This window comes from Haemorhous mexicanus, chromosome 2 (genome assembly GCF_027477595.1).
Source record: "Haemorhous mexicanus isolate bHaeMex1 chromosome 2, bHaeMex1.pri, whole genome shotgun sequence".
Lineage (NCBI taxonomy): Eukaryota > Metazoa > Chordata > Aves > Passeriformes > Fringillidae > Haemorhous > Haemorhous mexicanus.
In genome coordinates this window covers 10,600,344-10,617,788 of record NC_082342.1, presented here as the reverse complement: position 1 = coordinate 10,617,788, position 17,445 = coordinate 10,600,344, and the positions used below count along the sequence as shown (strand labels likewise).

The 17,445-nt window shown below is 39.5% G+C and overlaps 1 protein-coding gene across 2 annotated transcripts in view; it reads left to right on the top strand.

Annotated features, from left to right (window-relative positions):
* SAMSN1 (SAM domain, SH3 domain and nuclear localization signals 1) overlaps positions 1–17,445 on the top strand; it is a 63,372-nt gene that overhangs the window by 13,587 nt on the left and 32,340 nt on the right. Inside the window, exon 1 of one of the 2 annotated variants that reach the window (XM_059872845.1) lies at positions 14,911–15,096. The exons of the other annotated variant lie outside the window; for it this stretch is intronic. Coding sequence (XP_059728828.1) covers positions 15,040–15,096 — 57 coding nt within the window. The 5' untranslated portion in view covers positions 14,911–15,039. Of the gene's footprint in view, positions 1–14,910; positions 15,097–17,445 lie in introns of those variants that run through there. 2 annotated transcript variants of the gene reach the window in all.

Sequence of the window (17,445 nt, the reverse complement as noted above, 5' to 3'; positions counted from 1 at the left end):
ATTTTGTCACAAACAGGCTGTTAATGTTCCCTACCCTGGTGAGATTTGTCCTACCCATGTAACTATTAAGTACCACCAAGGAGTTTAGTGCTTTTTTTTCCTGAATTGTTTATTTTGCCATCTGCCTTCCTGACGGGCTCTCTGACTTTAATGTATCTCTGTGGGCTTAGTGCCTTTAGATTTAGGTTACAGCCAATGGCAAGACATCTCATTCTTTGCATCTGCATTCTACCAACTGGCTCAGTTGAAGATTACAGAGTCTGGATTTTCAGTTTTGCTGTTTAAGGATCAAAAAGCAGGCACTGGAGGTTTTGCTATGAGAGGATCAGACAGAGGGGGTGGTGCAGATGTTCTTTCTGATGTTGATTTATTTATTAGAGTAAAAGCAATATATTCCATTATATTCTTCCATATTCTGTGAGAAAGAAGGTATGGTTTCATTTTCTTGACTTGGTAACTCCTCTGTTGTGTCTGCTGCAGCAAATTGTGGAGGAGATAGCTGGAGATGAACTATCAAAATGCTTGTTGGTATGTCCTAAATTGAGACCAAACTGGTAGATGCAAGACAAAGATCCAAAGATCCTCTGCTATTCCATCAGCAAACTGCTGCTGATCTGGCATGGGGGACAGACAAATATCTAGATCAGACAAATATTAGCCAGACATATCTCAGCAATGCACACAAAGCTGATTGGGCCTGGCCTTTATTAAAGCTTAAATGGCAGACAGTGAATTAAGCAGTGCTCTCCTGTAATCACAAGGAAAGACATGGATCTCTCCATGATGGATTGCTGTTTAGAGAGACAAAATATGAGTAATCCTAATTCCCTTCCTCCAATTTCTTCCCTTGACACCTTTCTTCCCTTGACTCCTTCTTGCTTTCTTCCGCCTCAGCACTTTACACAGCCTCCCTTGTGGTGCTTCATATTGCCAGTCTTTGTCACCTAAACCAGTAAAAATGCTGACAGAGGTCATCTAGGCAAGGACTGTGAGAACAGACTCCAAAAACCATATCCATCTTCAGCTCCATCAGGCTCCTCCAGCCTCCCCCAGTTAAGCCCTCAGCAACCACCTGCATTACTGGACAGCCTCTGGCACAAGGATATTGCAGACCACCCACATTTCACCCATCCTGCCATGGTGCCACCATAAGATTCTTTAGGCAGAGTTAACAACAGGTCTTTTATTTATATATATATATATATATATATATATATATATATATATATATATATATATATATATATATATATAAAATCATTCAGCTTTTTAAAATATAATTAGTGTTTGGCCAAAATTTTGCTAGGGGCAACATAAAACATTGCTTTTTTTAGTGTGTCAAGCTTGCCATGTGAAATTATTGTTACTGGCATTCTTTCCAGAGACATGTAATTTATAAATACTTCTTCCTTAGAAAGTGGAAGAGAGTGTATTTTAAAAAATACAGTGTACTTGAAGGAAAAAAAAAAAGAAAAATATTCTTGCATGCTTGGATAAAGTAACTACTATGCTGCATATTTTTCTGTTATCACAAAGTATATTGGGGATATCTGGGCTGATGTTTGTGATGGTATGAATCAGCTGAAAAGCAGGCAGAGGATGGAAGAAAAGGTTGTCCAGACACCACTTTAACAACCACTTGACCCTAATGGGAAAGGTTACTGGATTTTTATACTTCTTTTTATTCCTCAGGCTTAGCCCTGCAGAAAACAGTTAAGCTGTCTGTCTCAGACTAGTTTTTTCTCTTTTTTTTTTGTGTTTACTAAAAGCTGCCCTTCTGTCATTTGTATGCTAAGATACTCAGTACCCCAACAAAGTAGTATACTTAGAAATGCCATGTCCATATATGACTTTTACAGAAGCTCTTTCAGCCTTCTGTTGCTTTTCTCAATCTGTGCAATTGCATAAGACTTTTGCAACCTCGTGAGGCAAGAAAAATCTACAGTCAGGAGGCTGTAAACTATAGGAGCTTGCTAGGCTTGAATGGACCTGAAAGGCACAGTGGAGCATAGTGAGGTCACAGCTGAGGTCCTCTTCACAAAAGGGTTCCCAGACTATCCTGGACAGTCTGAGGCAAAGAGAAGAAAAGCAGATGAGTCCTTTTCTACATCACTGGCTGGCCCATCCACTCTCCCATTATCTGTGAAATATGGAAGATGCATTTGTAGAATCACACAGGCCGCCTTTACAGGAAAAGGAGAAGAGACAACATCCTCTGTTGGAGACAAATCAGCAGAGAGTTACTGGAAGTGGGTTTCCCTTCTTCACACATCTTACCAGCATGGTTAAGTTTGACAGAAGAGGTATTTAGTCATTGATACCATAAGAATATTTATTTGGTGCAACCTGTGTTTGGCATTCAGTGATAATGAAGTATGAGGGACATTCCCCAAGACTAAAAAGACCTGGGATTTTGATGGGGAGAAAGAAAAAAGTCTAAAGGTACTGCAGAGGAAGATACAATTTCTCTTCCATTTTCAAGTTAAGAGGAGATTAGAAATCTTTGAAAGATTGGTTTCTATCTGATATATGTTGTATTGTGGTGGAATGAACAAGTTGGGGAAACTGCAAAAGACTTTATGCCAATTCCTGTGTTCATTGTCTCCATATTCCTCTCAGGAAAGTGTTGTGATCTTATCAGGATTATGTTTGCCCTGCTGTTACTGGCCATGGTTCTCTGCCATTTCAGTGACCTTGTGGCTTTTTCCTTTCCTCCTGGTCTGGCTGCTTCCTAGTCAGCCATTTCTCAGCATCTCCCTTTCACCCCCAAGGAGACATGGCTACTTTGACACTCATTTTTTTGATGAAGAAACACTCTAATTGTCAACCCTGGTTTTGTGCATTTCCTTATTCCAAATTTTCCTGACACATTGTGCATAGGTTCTGGCTGCTGGTTGCCCCATCACAGCTTTGCTTCCTTGCTGTGGTTGCTCTTACCCTGCCCTCTGCACATCCTCTGATCATTTTGGTTCTCAAAAACGTGCTGCAGATTGCCTGGAGGTTTTGCAGGTGTGGGGTACCTGTGATACCAGGGACTGATAACTGCTCCCTGGACTGGTGGAGTGGGAAGGAAGGGTATGGACAGCTGGTAATGAACAAACAGGGCAGAGTGCTCTTCTCCAGTAAAATGTGCTCCAAAGCTGAAAGCTGTATTTGCACTGCCCAGAGAATTGCTGTGGGAAGATTTCTGCTCCATTTCAGCCAGCAGTTACTGCTACATACCAGAATGCTGTGGGCTTTAATGGACTTTCTGACTGCTCAATTTTCTTAAGCAATTTGACTGTTTTCTGATGTTTTTCCTTTCTTCAGCTAGTGTCTTTCTGTTGAGAGACACCTGAACATGCCTTAGAAGAGCTTTCTCAACTGCATTTTGAATCCTCATTTGGCACAAATATAGCACTAAAAAGAATGCCTGGAAATCCCCAAATTGCTTTTCTGAGACACCAATTTTCAGCTGCTCCGGTCACTCTGGCTGCTTTACTGTCAGTAGTAAGTGGTCCTTTTAAAAGCTATGGCTCTTGTTCCTATTTCAGTGACAAGGTAGGAAGCCAGGTCCTCACCAAGTATAAATCTATTTTCTATGGGTGTTAGAGAGTCCTGCTCTGCCTTAGCCAAGCTGAGACCCAAAGTCTTTGCCCAGAGAAGAGAGAAAGGGCAGCTGAAAGAGGCAGTAAACAGAACCAATCAAGACCATGAAATGCATGTTCAGGTGACAAGCTGTGGCTAAGACATGAAAACAGGATTTGTTTCCTAAGATATGAAACTGTCCCCAGCTGCTTCTCTTTCATCTTGTCATAACTTCAAGGCCCTCAACAGGTTTCCTGTTGCTTTTTATAACATTCTGGCTAATTTTGGTGCTCTTCCCCACTGTTCCACCAGCTCAGCCCTTCTCCCTCTGCATTCAGCACCTCTCTTGCAAGGTAAAGAGACAGCTAGAAACACCCCCATGCTCCCCAGACTGCAGACATGAGATATACAGGAGCTGATAGACAAAAAGGAGCCGTGCTACAAAGGCACTCATCTTTTCCTCGTTCAAACCCCGTTCCAGAACCTTGTGAAAACTAATTTTGAATTTCAAGATTTGTGAGTGGGTGGGGATTGACATTTATGCAAATCTATTGTAGTAAAGTGCTGGTGACATTTGAATGGCTTTTGGTTTTTAAACTGATGAGAAGACAAGAGCCACAACTAAAGTTTCAGTGTTTACTTTTCCTGGAAATATGAAGAAAAATATGGACTCAGAAAAAAAAAATACAAAAGCTAGTGAACTTAGGAATGCTCCTTTTCTTGATGCTTTGGAGTCTGTAGAGTTTTACTTTTTCTACTGTCACATGAACCTTTATTCAGAAACAGTTGCAGCAACAAGTTGGTAAACATTATAAGGTCTATTTCAGTTAAATACAAAAAGTGAGAGAGAAAATCACCTCTTAAAGTGCAAGGCTTCTCACAAGCTTTGTGCTGGGAAGACAGGAAACTGGGAGGGTGTCCAGCCTCTCTAAAGATGCACCATTGCACTGTGCTGATAGCAAATATCTGTCAGCACCATTCCACTTCCTACAGTGAATTTTGCTATTTCTTGCATAGCAATGTGAAAAATTTGGTGTCCTCATCTGTGATGACTTTGACCATGCAGTCTTAAAGCAGGTTTTAAAAAATGTGAAAAATCTGATGCTGTTATTCTTCACTATGGTAACTCTTGCCCTATTTTTTATTTTTAATACCTGACTAGAATTTTCATAGCTATATAGGGAATGATATCATACTTTCCATTAATCTTAAAGGCATGTATACCTAGCTCTACCAAAAAGCTTCCCAAACTTTTTCTGCCACAAACTTCTGGGCTGTTTTGTAAAGTTGGATTGCTAGCACTTGCTAGTATATAAGAGGCAGAATGATAATAAAGTGAATTTATTTGCACTAAAAGGTATTTTAGAGTACCACAACATTTTTAATATCATTACAGATAACTGCAGAACATTGCTATTCACTTCAGCAGATTTCATGGGTTTGCTTCTGCCATTGCTGCTTGGTCCTGCAGAGCTACAACTAGAGAGGGAAATGAAAGATTTTGGATTACTGTCATGAATGTAGTAAGAAAGGCAGTGTGATCATTGAAATTGCAGGGAAAACTGTGCATTTCCTAGACTTATTCTTTGTAAATGGCATATACCTTCTCAATACAAAGAGTGCTATGTGCTTCATGAAACATGATTAAGAGTCAAAATATAATTAAGCTAAGTGAAGTTGTTGGTAGCAAACTGTCTAGTAAAAGGATGACTTCCTGCTAGCCTACTTTAGAATTGCCAAAATGATGCACTTTTGCATACTGAAGGAAATAGATTGCATTGCCTGTCTACTGCTTTATTTACCTAGTCTGTGACAATATCATCCTTATGTGGATCTGCTATCAGTCCTGTATAAAAGACATTCTTGCTGTTTTTTATTTTTAAAAAATGTATTTAAGGCTATCATTTCTTTCCATACACCATACAAAGCTAGGAAAAAGGAAAATGCACATTACTGTGCTTGATCAGTGCTCCTGCTGAATGAATCAGCTAATACAGGCTGTGTTTTCATGCTGTGTTGTGCTAATGTATTAGCTCCTGGTGCTGGCAGGAATACCTCGACCAATGAAACCATCAGGCAATTTTTAAAATTTTTACAGTGCAGTTTATCTCCTCACACAAAGCAATGCAGCTTTACTTCTGTGTAGACTCACTTTTGAAACATAAATATTTTCTAGATCTTGTCCTTGTTGAGTTGGTGACAAGCTTCCCATTTGTAGCCAAAATGTTTAATCTTCACTGTGCTTGCAGTATCTCAGTGCACTCTGAGTGTGCTCATCTTGATGCAGGAGAATGAGCAAACTTAGCTTCCTCAGAATCCCTAATGAAACTAAAATTAAAGTGCTAATTAGGTAAGGATTTTGAGGCTTTGGTAAGGAAGTCATGGCTGAAGATGACTGATGGATCCTCTCTGACCTTAAGTTACAAGAATAGCTAAGTGGTGGCTGGCAGTGCACACCACAGTGCCTGATACTCCTTGTCTTCTCCTCTAGCTGACTCAAATGGCTCTTCTTTTGGGGCCATCATCTTTCTGGAAGTTTTGAGATGGCTCAGAACCTGATTATGTTTTCTTGCTTCTTTTGTGAGTTCTGATGAAGCTTGTTATCCTCTTTGGTAAATAACTTTTGTATACTTTAAAGTGCTCCCTAAAGCCTGTTTGTGAAATCAGCATTTCATAAATCAGAAGAAATTAGTTCTGTTTACATCTCCCTCACAAAGAAGTGAAGGGAAAGTCACATGATATCAGTGCTCAGCAACGGCACAAATAGAGGAGTGAGGATTTTCAGTGCCAGAAAGGTACTAATGTTTCCAGGGCTGCAGCATTATTATAATGAATGTGTTTCAAAGCCCTTTAAAAGAAGCCCTTCTGTTGTGACATTCTCCAAAAGCAGGGCATGTCTTGCATAATTCCAAACTTGTTTTTAGAAACTGAAAATTTAATGTGAAAACTGTGAGTTCATCCAGCTTGGAAAAAGTACTTGTGGGTGAAATGAACAAGAATGGGGCCTGAAAAATAAGACTGGAAATGAAACAATGAACACAGAGTGAACGCACCTGTAGTTCTGCTATTTAAATATTCTCACATATATGGATAGATCATTGGAAGACAAAGACCAGGGCTTTTCAGAAAAAAATGGACAGTGATTTGTATCTGAGTATTCACTTTTATTTTGAAAGGAATTCACCTATGGTAATGAAATTTCTGGACCGTTTTTCTGTAGACATTTAATTGATTGAAGTTCACCTTCCCTAATACATAAGGAAAGCAAATTGGAAACTTGAACAACATAATTCATGCTGGAAGTGCTTACACTCCATTTGAAAAAATCTGGCTGAATAATTTTTGCAGAAGAACCAAATTAATTAGGATAAATGATGTGAAACTCCTTGTTCACTTCTACTTACAACTTACCTTTGATAGCATAGCACAAGAAATGATGACAAACAGTGTGTGGGAGGTAGGAAAATGAGGAGTTCAGATAGTTTAAGATCATGAGACAGAAACTTTTTGCAGCTATCTTGAGGGTTTCTATATTTAGTTCTAGATTGTGTAAGTGTTTTAATACCTAGATTTCCTTCTTCACATTTATACTTCAACATAATTCCCCTAAGAATTATGGCAGGATAGTATTCAGATTTTCCAGTCTGAAAGACTGAAATCAAACTCCCCAAACTTTGCTTGCATCTATCTGTGCTCAAATTTTTTGCACACTTAACCACAGGGTCACACCCTGAGAATTACATGCAGTCAATGATCAATTGCAAAGTAAATAACTTTTAACACAATTTCTTTGTGCTCCCCTGAACTAGAAGGCCAAAATAAATTCTTACTCCACTTCCTTGTAGCAGCATAGGTTATTTAAACTAATGAATCATGATCCAGTGATTAAGGCTGTAGATAATGCAGATTCAACTCCCTGCACTACTACAGACCTCTTGTGTGAAATTAGACAAATCTCTTCACTTGTCTGCCTCAGGATTCATTTGCAAAATGGGGATGGCGTGTTCTTGTACACAGTTGGTTATTGCACAAGCAAGGATACATATTCCAGCCTGTGCCCCAGAAGGGCAGCAATTCAAACACTTTATTTGCAGGGCCTGACACTGTCATTCAGATTCATAGTTTGCACTAAATTAGACAGACATGCAGTAGAGAAAATGTGGTAAATGTTACAGCTGTCTTATTAAAACTGCACCATGAAACACACACGTGTAGGGGTGAGAATCAGGTATCACAGATAGCAATAATTCTGCCCTTCCTTGGCTTCAAAAGTTTTTTTCTTTCTCTAATGAGTTTGGGTGTGTATTGTACATAAAGGTGCTAATTTTTAGGGGTTTAGGTATTATTCTTTCTACCTCTAGGGGTGTTTGAACCCAAAGATATTTCAAAGGTTCTTGTGAACTTTCCCCTCACAAACCAGAGGAGCATAATATCAATGTTTCTCTCCACCAGTTTCTACATATATTAAAAAACCCCATAAAGCTTGTAAACTAGAAGGCCTAAATTCAGCTTTCAGAGTTTCCTCCTGGAGTGAAGATCCTCTCCAGTTTGCTGTCTGTAGCTCAGTAGAACATTTAGTAGATTGACCTGTTTGCAGGAAAGATTTTGCTGCCTTTTCATCAGCTGCTGCCTTCTGTGGCAGCATTAAGGCAAAGGAAACAGAAACCATACAAAATAATATATGTGATAGAAGAAAATAGAATCACATAAATGAGAATAGAGGGAAAAAAATGTTCTCTAGAGAAGGGGTATGCAAGATGTGAGTCAAAAGCTGTAGAAAGTGAGAGGGAAAGGAGCTGGATAATAGAATAGAAAAACATAAAGATTGGTGGAAGGAATATGGAAGGGGGTGTTTGTAAAGAGGCAAAGCATTACTCTCTTTCTACAAAGCACAGCTTTGGAGACATCTTTTCACTTCCATTCCTTTGTCTCCCCAAAGACAAGTTACTGACACATAAGTAATTACCTTAAACATACTGAGCACTGTGACTGTCCCTGTGAGTGCCTTTAGCCTACAGCCTGAGATAAAGCATGTTATCTAAAACCCTTAATGAAATAAATTTATGTGACTGTGCTTCACTTCATCTGGCTGATGGGCTTAGAGCAAGTCCCCACCCTGCTAGAGAGGCTCAGCTGACCTGGGGCAGCTTAGTCAGTTGTGACCATGCAGCCACAGCCTGAAGCATCCCATGAAACCCTGAGTGGGGCAAGAGGAGCCCTGGCCATGACCAGCACAGGGGGCAGCAATCACCTTGCCAGTCCTCAGTGCCAAAATCCAGCAGGAAAAGCATCTCCTCTCATTTGTCAAGGAGCCCAGCATGGCTGTTGCTTTCCCACACTCCCTCACTCCTGTCCTGGAGCAAGCAGCCAAGGGATCCAGGTAACCTCCTACACCTGCCAGACCAGCACAGAGCATGAGCCAAGCCACCCTGCACTGAGGTTCAGACCTGGAAGTAAGGGAAAATCAGCTCTCAAGTCTCATTCCCCGTGTCTGTGATTTGGAGGTGATGGAGATATTCTGACCCACTTCCTGCCAGATTTTGAAGGTATTTCCATTCATGTTAGCACCTGAATTAAGTTTTGCTACAGTAAGCCCACAGCTCTGGTACAGGGCGTGGGGAAGAAAGGAGGGAAGGGATGATGGAGGTTGCAGATGATCACCTTTTCTCAATGATGAAGACTTTTTGTGTCTCTGCTGGCTATCAGACAAGTATCACATCATTTAAATAGGTAGAAATAGATTTTTAAAACCAATTACAAATAAAACTGTCTTGTCCCTCTCTGTCACTTCCAAATTATGATTTTCACCCACTTTAAACTGTGTCAAAGGAGAAAGGAGGAACAACATTTTCCTCTAGAATCAGTGTGAAATCCCAGCCCTGTAAGTGAATGGATGTGCAGTGTGCTGTGTTACTCCTTTTCCTGATAGCCTTTGCATAGCAGTCCTAACACTGTGATGGCACAGCAATGTGACACTCTGACACCAGTGAAGAAATTCAGCAGGAGATGTTTACTGGGAAAAGATGGTTTCAACTGCAGTGTTCTGACAGCAGGCTGGTATTAGAGTTAATCAGAATTTACTTCTGTTGATCTTGATTCTAATCAGAGATAGGCTGGCAGACGTCATGTACATACCTTGAAAAAATCCCCTGCTGCACTGTCAGTGCTCCTGTGTTAAGCTGGTCTTCTAAATACCAAACGAAGCATGTCATGTTTTGTGTATGAGATTAAAACAGAGAGCCTAAATTTATTTTTATATCAGTTTCCTTTATTGAAAATCTCATATCTGAGCTTTTTAAACAGATGTGCAAGGCAACCATCACTATTTATGTGTAAATGCATTTCTGGGAGGCTGAGCTTCAGCTGGATGACTATAAAACAAGCCATCCAAACCTGCAAATTCCATGGGATAAAATGCCCTTGTAGCTGATTAGTAATCACAGCATTCACCAACAGAATCCACTGAGATGTTCTAGGTATGAACACTGCAGTGTATTTTAGCATTGATTTTAACACTCACTCTGAAACAGTGTGGCTGCTCCCCTGCATGTCTGAACTCACAGCAGCAGCATCCTGCCAGTTGCTTTCTGCTGTTCATCACAAACTGGAAAGTGCACTCTGCTTGCAGAGTACAGGAATTGTACAGGAAAACCACCAGTGACGCACATTTCTGCAGCAGACTTTACACAGATGCTGGATAAGTCTGTGGTTCTGCTTTACCATACATCAACCTTGCTGACTTTGAGTTTTCTCAACAGGAACACCTAGAAGATATAGACACAACTTTGGCTCTTACTGTTCAAGCTAATAAGAAAGGGATTTGTTCAATAGGTGAAAGCCAATCTCCTTGAGAATCCTTATGTCACAGTAGCATAGATTTTTATTAGTGTTAGGGCTAACCTGACATAGTATAGGTATGACTGATCTGTTCATCTACTGCTAATGCAAGGGAATGTGTTGGGATCAAAGCTGGAGATAAGTTCCTGGTGCTTCAATTTCCCTGTAGGCCAGGTGGTGTTGGGAACATGCCAAGGACACGGTCTGAGGGCCTGGCAATGAGACACTTCTTCTTACTCACAGAGCATCAACCACTCTTTTGGACCAGACACCTCTTTAAACTCTCGTAGTGGTGTTCTATAGCCTGTCCCTGCCGTAATTCTTCATGACCTTAAAGGCAAAGGGTTAGCATAAAAGAAGGAAGAATCACAGTAACATTTTTTTCAGGAAGAGAAGGAAGCCCAATAATCTGGGAGGCCAAAATCCCATTTCCTGGGACCTGGCATGATGTGGGTATTCCTGCTGTTCTGCACCCTGGTGGTTGCTCAAACAAGTTTTGACTCCCACTCTTTGTGGTGTCTTATGCCTTTTCACTTTATGTAACTCATTAAAAATCCACCCAATGTAAATTATTTAACAAAAATTAAGTTTTTGAAGCAAAAATGTTTGGTTTTGAACCACAAATTAAGTTTTTGAATTTAGGTGTTAGTTATTCCCTTGGCTGCATAGACAGGTTTCATAAGTATTATACTTTTTATGGGGTAGGAGTCTTCTTGATATAGGGTCAACACAGCCACAAATCAAAACTGTAAACTTTAAGCATTCTTTAATCATGTCCTGTCTCTCTAAAACTCTGAGGTTCTGTAGCTTCTGCATTTTCTATTCCTGATGAGAAAAGCACATGGGAGCCCATTCAATACGAAACCACGCACCTGGTTGTGTGAAGTCCCTAAATATTTCGGACCAATTTTCAATACTAAGTTCTGGATGAGGAATTTTCAGAGCATGTGGGAGTCTTAAAGATGAGACTTTAAGCATCCAGTTCCATTCCCCAGCAATCCAGTGGACAATCACAGCCTCAATCTTTGGCATTAAAATTAAAATGAGTATGTTGTTGAAATAGTTACAGCCCAGCCTTCAACCTCTGTTTTCTTTCATGGGTTATCAGTGGAGAGAAGAGGGCCTGATTTGATTTTTCACACTTTTTCCTTTTAGTTTCTGAAGAGTCTTTGCTGTGGTAGTTTATGGAGAGAGCTCTGCTGAGGATTAGCAGTGACTGTAGCTGTGGCTGGCTCGAATCAGACCAGGAGAGGGAAGTATCTAGCTAAATTCTTGCCCATAATTAATACATTTGAGGAAATTGTGTTCTGCTCACGAACATTCCTTGAGGAAATAAAGATTAAATTTGTTGAGTAAATTATTCACTGCAAATTATTCACTCAGCTTCACTTGCTATTCTGAGATTTCTGCAATATCTGAGTTAGATGGCACAGGGAGATGCACGGCCATAAAATCACAGGCTGAAGGCAGGATTCCTTTCTTGCTCAAAATATGTCTTCTTTTAATTAAAATAAACAGACTAAGACACTCTGGGCTTGTTTAGTGTTAGGGAAAGCAATGTAGAGCCCCAAGGTATCTTTGAGCCTCCAGTTAAACTTGGACCAGTTTTATCTGACGGACAATGAAAAACGAGCTGCTAACACAGAGAAAGTCTCATTTCATTTGCTTCTTGACAGGTGGCCAGAGTGCTAAACCCTTCAACCTACTTCACGCCCTACTTTCTGGTTTTATCAGAATAATCAAGTATTGAAAGGATAAGTTTACTCTTGCAGTTTGGTCTGGAAGTGATCTCTCCTCTCAGGGAAGGTAACTGGATGGAGCCCCTCGGGGAATATGATACCATGTGGGAGGAGGCACATAAAGCACTTGAACATCCAGGACCATCCATCACAGTCCATTCATTAAAAGTGAGTAATGATAATAATAGGCTGTAAGGGATGTTGCCTTTTATAAATATAATGACACTGAGAATCATTCTCATGGGGTCATCTTAATTATTTTTAAGTGGATAGCCTTTTTGCCTGTAAGACTTTCCAGATAAAAGAGTGACATTGCCTGGTTGTTTCAGGATAGAGGAGTCAGTCCAAGCCCCATAAAAATTGCCTGAAAAACACCTATTGATTTCACTGGGATTTGGATCAGATTCAAAGTCCAGCAAGGAAATGGAATAAGTTACAGGCAGTCATGTCAAACAGAATACTAAGTGTAGGAATTTTTCTTTAAATTTTACACAGGTACTCATTCCCCTTTGAAAAATTAGCTTCAAATACAGAGGATATAAGCACAAAGCTTATTATTAATTTTTAATTCAAAAGAGCTCCTTTTGAAACCTAATGATTCACTAATTTAAATGAACTCTAATGTTATATATGTTTGATTTTCTTCACTTTGTTACTTTTTAAAACTGGTGGGTCAACCTTCCAAGGGCAAGAACATAATCAGGTCAGCCTTCAAGCTGCTATAATTTTTCTGATATGTGGATGAGGAAAGGAAATAGATATGGGTGGGTACTATATCTCTTGAAATAGCCTCTTTCTTCCTGTTTAACAATAAATATTCTACAGAAAGGAAGCTCATATATTACTCTTCAGCTGAGCTCCCATTTTATTAATCATGAAGATTTTAACAGTGGCCTGAGACAGGAAATCACAGTCTAATGATCAGCAGAGTCTGATTTAATCCTCACATTTGGATCAGATTAAAAAGAAAACCAATATACTGCAATATAAATCTATGGAGACAATAATCAAGTTTAATTACTATTAAACATACATGCAGCTTTTGTAACAACTTATGGCCCTACTGAATTACTGAGGCTGATTAAATATCCATGGTAAAACCTCCTTCTGCTTAGAAACCTAAACTGATGTTTCAGGTGGTCTTTTCAAATATAGGGAAAAAATATCTCTGAGTTAACCATTATTATAAATTATTTAATTATTAATAATCTGAATAATTAGGAACTCTAATGGATATGTTATTTTCAATAACAAAACCCTCACATTCAACTTTGGTTTAAAATGATTAAAATGTGAAGTGAAGCTCCATGGGCTGAGATTCAAAACATAGCACACTGCAGCCCACTAACCCAGAGATTTTTGGGCCTGTATTTGACAAAATTTTGGTACCTTAACCCCAGTTCCTCCTCCCCTTCTTACCAACTCCCATCTTAGAAAGCCTGGAAAGGAAAACCTCATAATACCATTAGTGTATAACAATTATTCCTTCATCACTCAGTCTCAGTCCATCCAGCTGCCCACCCATTAGAACCCAAAAAAACCCTCCAAAACTTCTTTTAAGCATTTAAAGAAAACTCCAAATAGCAAGTCAAAGTGGGAATTCATCTGATGAGCATGTCTTATCCCTACTTGGAATATTCATCTGGTAGAAGAGAAGGAAGAGTATTTTTAAAAGAGCTTTTATATATGCCAAAATTATGTGTTAAGGCTGCTTAGAAAAAAAATAATTTTGAAAAAGTAACAAAATCTTGAAAAAAAATATTACCAATTTTTTTTTTGGACATCTACTCCTGAACCTTTTTCTTGTAACTTACTAAGACGTTTCTTTTACATAGAATCTCAACTTAAGACTTAATTGAAGCTCTGTGAGGAAACTGAAAATTTGGAGTTTGAAACTGAGAATTTGCCTTCATTTCTCAGCAAAATGTTGGGAATATTTAATCGTTTCAAGGTTTGTGGCCTATGATTCACAACAAATAAGTTTTACCAAGGATGCTCAAGACTTTTGTTTTTCTGTAAGATAAAATTTTCAAGCAAAATAAAGCAGGAATTTCAGCTCTTTTAATAGCTTCCTTTCTTTTAGCTTTTGGGCTGGTTTTCAAGAGGTTGTAGAGCACCTCTGCCATTTCCCTCAGCCTCTTTGTTTAAAGTCTGCTGTAAGACTTGCCTTTTCTCCCAGTGACTTTTTCAGCAAATCAAGGAAAATGGACAACTGAAAAGTGCTGTTTCAGGGAGTCCCAGTTCTGTGATGAATGGCAAAAAATTATTCCACTATGCAATAGAAAAAGATGGCTTTAGATAATTCCTTTCTCTACCAAACAGCAACCTTAAATCTCATTTCTTTTATTGAATTGCTGGAGAGCCAAGAGAGGAATGGAGGAGTTAGGGGCCAATTACACCCACAGTGTAGCTCACATCTGATATCAAAAATAGTTCTTGGTCCTCTGAATATCAGCACACCTTCTTCACACACAAGTCCAGCACTGGTAGAAATAAAGGTGCACTTAGTGCCACAAGACTAGGGAGAGAATAATTGAGAGAGGAAAAGAGAATAATTTTCTTGAGGTTGTCCAAAATCTTACTAAGGGCTGATGGTGACACAGCAGCAGATAAGTTTTAAAGCATTTCTATTTTGACCCCTGCCCTAATTTTCAACTCATATCCTCGGTGCGCCTCTCTCTTTCTTGTCCCCGTCACTTCCTCCTTCCTTCCTCACCCCCTCCCCAAAGGAAGGATTCAGTTTGCTGCCCCATGCCACAAGGCAGCCGTGTGAAGTCACATCCTGATAGAAAAGGAACTGCATAACCAATGCACACGTCCGCAGTGCCCTTCCTTGCACTCAGTTTGGTCACAAATTCATAGCACTTGCACGTCCAGTGGATTAACTGAGTTAAACATGCTGAAGAGAAAACCATCTAATGCATCTGAGAAGGAGAAAAGCCAAAAGCCAAAGGTAAGGATGTTTTGTTTTTGTGGCCAATTAATAATAATAACAGGAATTCTTAACAATTTTTAATATGAGGGTTTCCTCTTAAATCCTAGCTTCAGGATTTTCCTATGTCCTTGCAAGTACCTCGGTGCTATAATCTCAGGAATCTGCCTGCATATACTCACTTTATAATAGTAAAGGTCCAATTCAAGGAATCATCATTGTGAAGCTGCTATAGCTGTGCTAATGAAGTCCAGTGCTGCAATTTGTCTGTAGTTTTACGCTCTGCATCAGTCTTTTAGCAGATGGGCACTCAAAATCCACTCTCTCCATTTCATCTATGATAAACCAATGATCTTCCAGAAAGGAGTGTGAGAATCAGTGAAGAATTAGAAAAGCTATTAAATTTGTTCCTTATTTTAATAAATTTGCTTTTGCATCGCCATAACCACAAGAGAAGAGGGTACTTGGCAATCAGTGCTTGTCATCTTAATTTCTCTGGGAATCATTAAAATATCAGCCTGAAAGAAATACTCTAAGCAAACTATATGCTACACTGGACACTTTCCACAATCAGGAGTTGTAAGAAAGGTAGTGAGTGTTTTGCAAGATGCACAAGGATGTGTCCAATGCTGGAAATTTATTTTCAGTCCCTGCCCTGGATTGAGTGCAAAAAGACCTCTGTGCAATGTATTGTACAAGTTGTAGAGCATTGCAAGGCTGCAGTGCAACAGCTACTGCTCAACCTGAGTACTTCAGCCTCCATTTCTGCCTCATTTATCAGTGCTGAAAATTTACCAAAGAGATTAGAAATGCCATTTAGTATTTCTCTGCTCTCAACAACTGGTGTTTCCCAGTTTATAGATCCACCTTCTCATTGTTTGGGAATCGACCTCCCTTAGTGACTTCTGTGTCCTAAGAGATTACTGCAGACATTGTTTCAGCAAGGAGGTCTTCTGCTTTCACACAGCATTGGCTTTTGTAGACTGTCCTTGCAATTTTAGACCATGACTCATTAACAGCTAAAATTAGCAGCTTTTTCCATGGATTTGAAGTGATTTGATACTATTTCCCCCTGCGTTTTAATATTTTTTTAAGCATTGCACTGGTTGGCTTGGTATGCATTTTTTTCTGCTCATTCATAATACTGTGTTTTAAGGGCAGGGAAGAATTATAATTAATACCTAATTACATTATTGATTAAACAAAAAATGATCATGAAAGACTCTGGGAATGGGCTTTGTTTCCCTGGCTGTAAAATATTTTCAAAAGCCAGTTTTGGCCACTCTTCTTTTCCAAAAGAAGGCATTCCTTAACAATAGTGTGATTTTTATTTTTAAAGGCCCACTTTTGTACAGAACTGTGTAAATTTTCCATGAGTGGAATGCCTTTGCTGGCTGTGCTGCTCATAATCAGGGCAGGGGAGCAGACAACCCCACGTTGCACAGAACAGGAATCTTGGCTCCTTGTAGCACGTTTCAAAACTTGTCCCAGGGAAGCAACGTAAATACTCAAGTTGCTTAATGCTGAGTTGGGTAAGGTGGGACACAAGTCCTCACCTCTTGGAGAAGTTACAGGATTTCACAAGTGACCTCTGTAGGTCATGTCCTGGCTGTCCCTGCTCTGTGCTGGCCACATTTGGTACCTCCTCAGGCTCACGTGGCACGATACCATTGCCACTGGGCAGGTCATGGGCTACCTCACCTTGCCTTTAGGCCACTTAGACATCCCAGTGTCTCCAACACATCCACACAGACCTGTGGGAGAGCCATAAGGCCTGTTTTGCATTTTAAATGAAAATCAGGTTTGCAGCCATAGACTCTCAAAGGGGACACCAAAAAGATCTTTTTAGATAATTGAATCTTTACCATGGTGACCATTTGTCTTTATCACAACTGTACAAATTTCTGTGTGTTAATTAGGGTGTTTCAGCAATATTTTCTTTTTAATACTTTTGGTTTTATTACTTTCTAATGTGAAGAACACTGGCATGAATTGATGCCTTTTGATAAAGATGAATGAATATCACAGAGGGCTGGTGTTAAAGCATTTCTCAAGGCAACTTGCTGTCCGTGTATAAAACCCCTCATGGAGGAGGGCAATTCAATGACCAATGCAAGAGAAATACAGGTTCAGTATCTCACTGTTCACTATGTGCAATGCAGTTACCTTATTTATTATTGTGGTGCTTGAGGGACTTCTGCAGATCTGTTAGATGCTGCATAGACAAAAATCTATTTTAATGCTCTCAGTGTACAATATGAAAAAGTTAATCTATGCCACAAAAGAATAGTTTTGCAGGGTTTTTTTGTCACTCAGCAAGATTTCAGTAGTGCTGCAGCCATGCTAATAACTTCTTTCAACGTCTGGCAG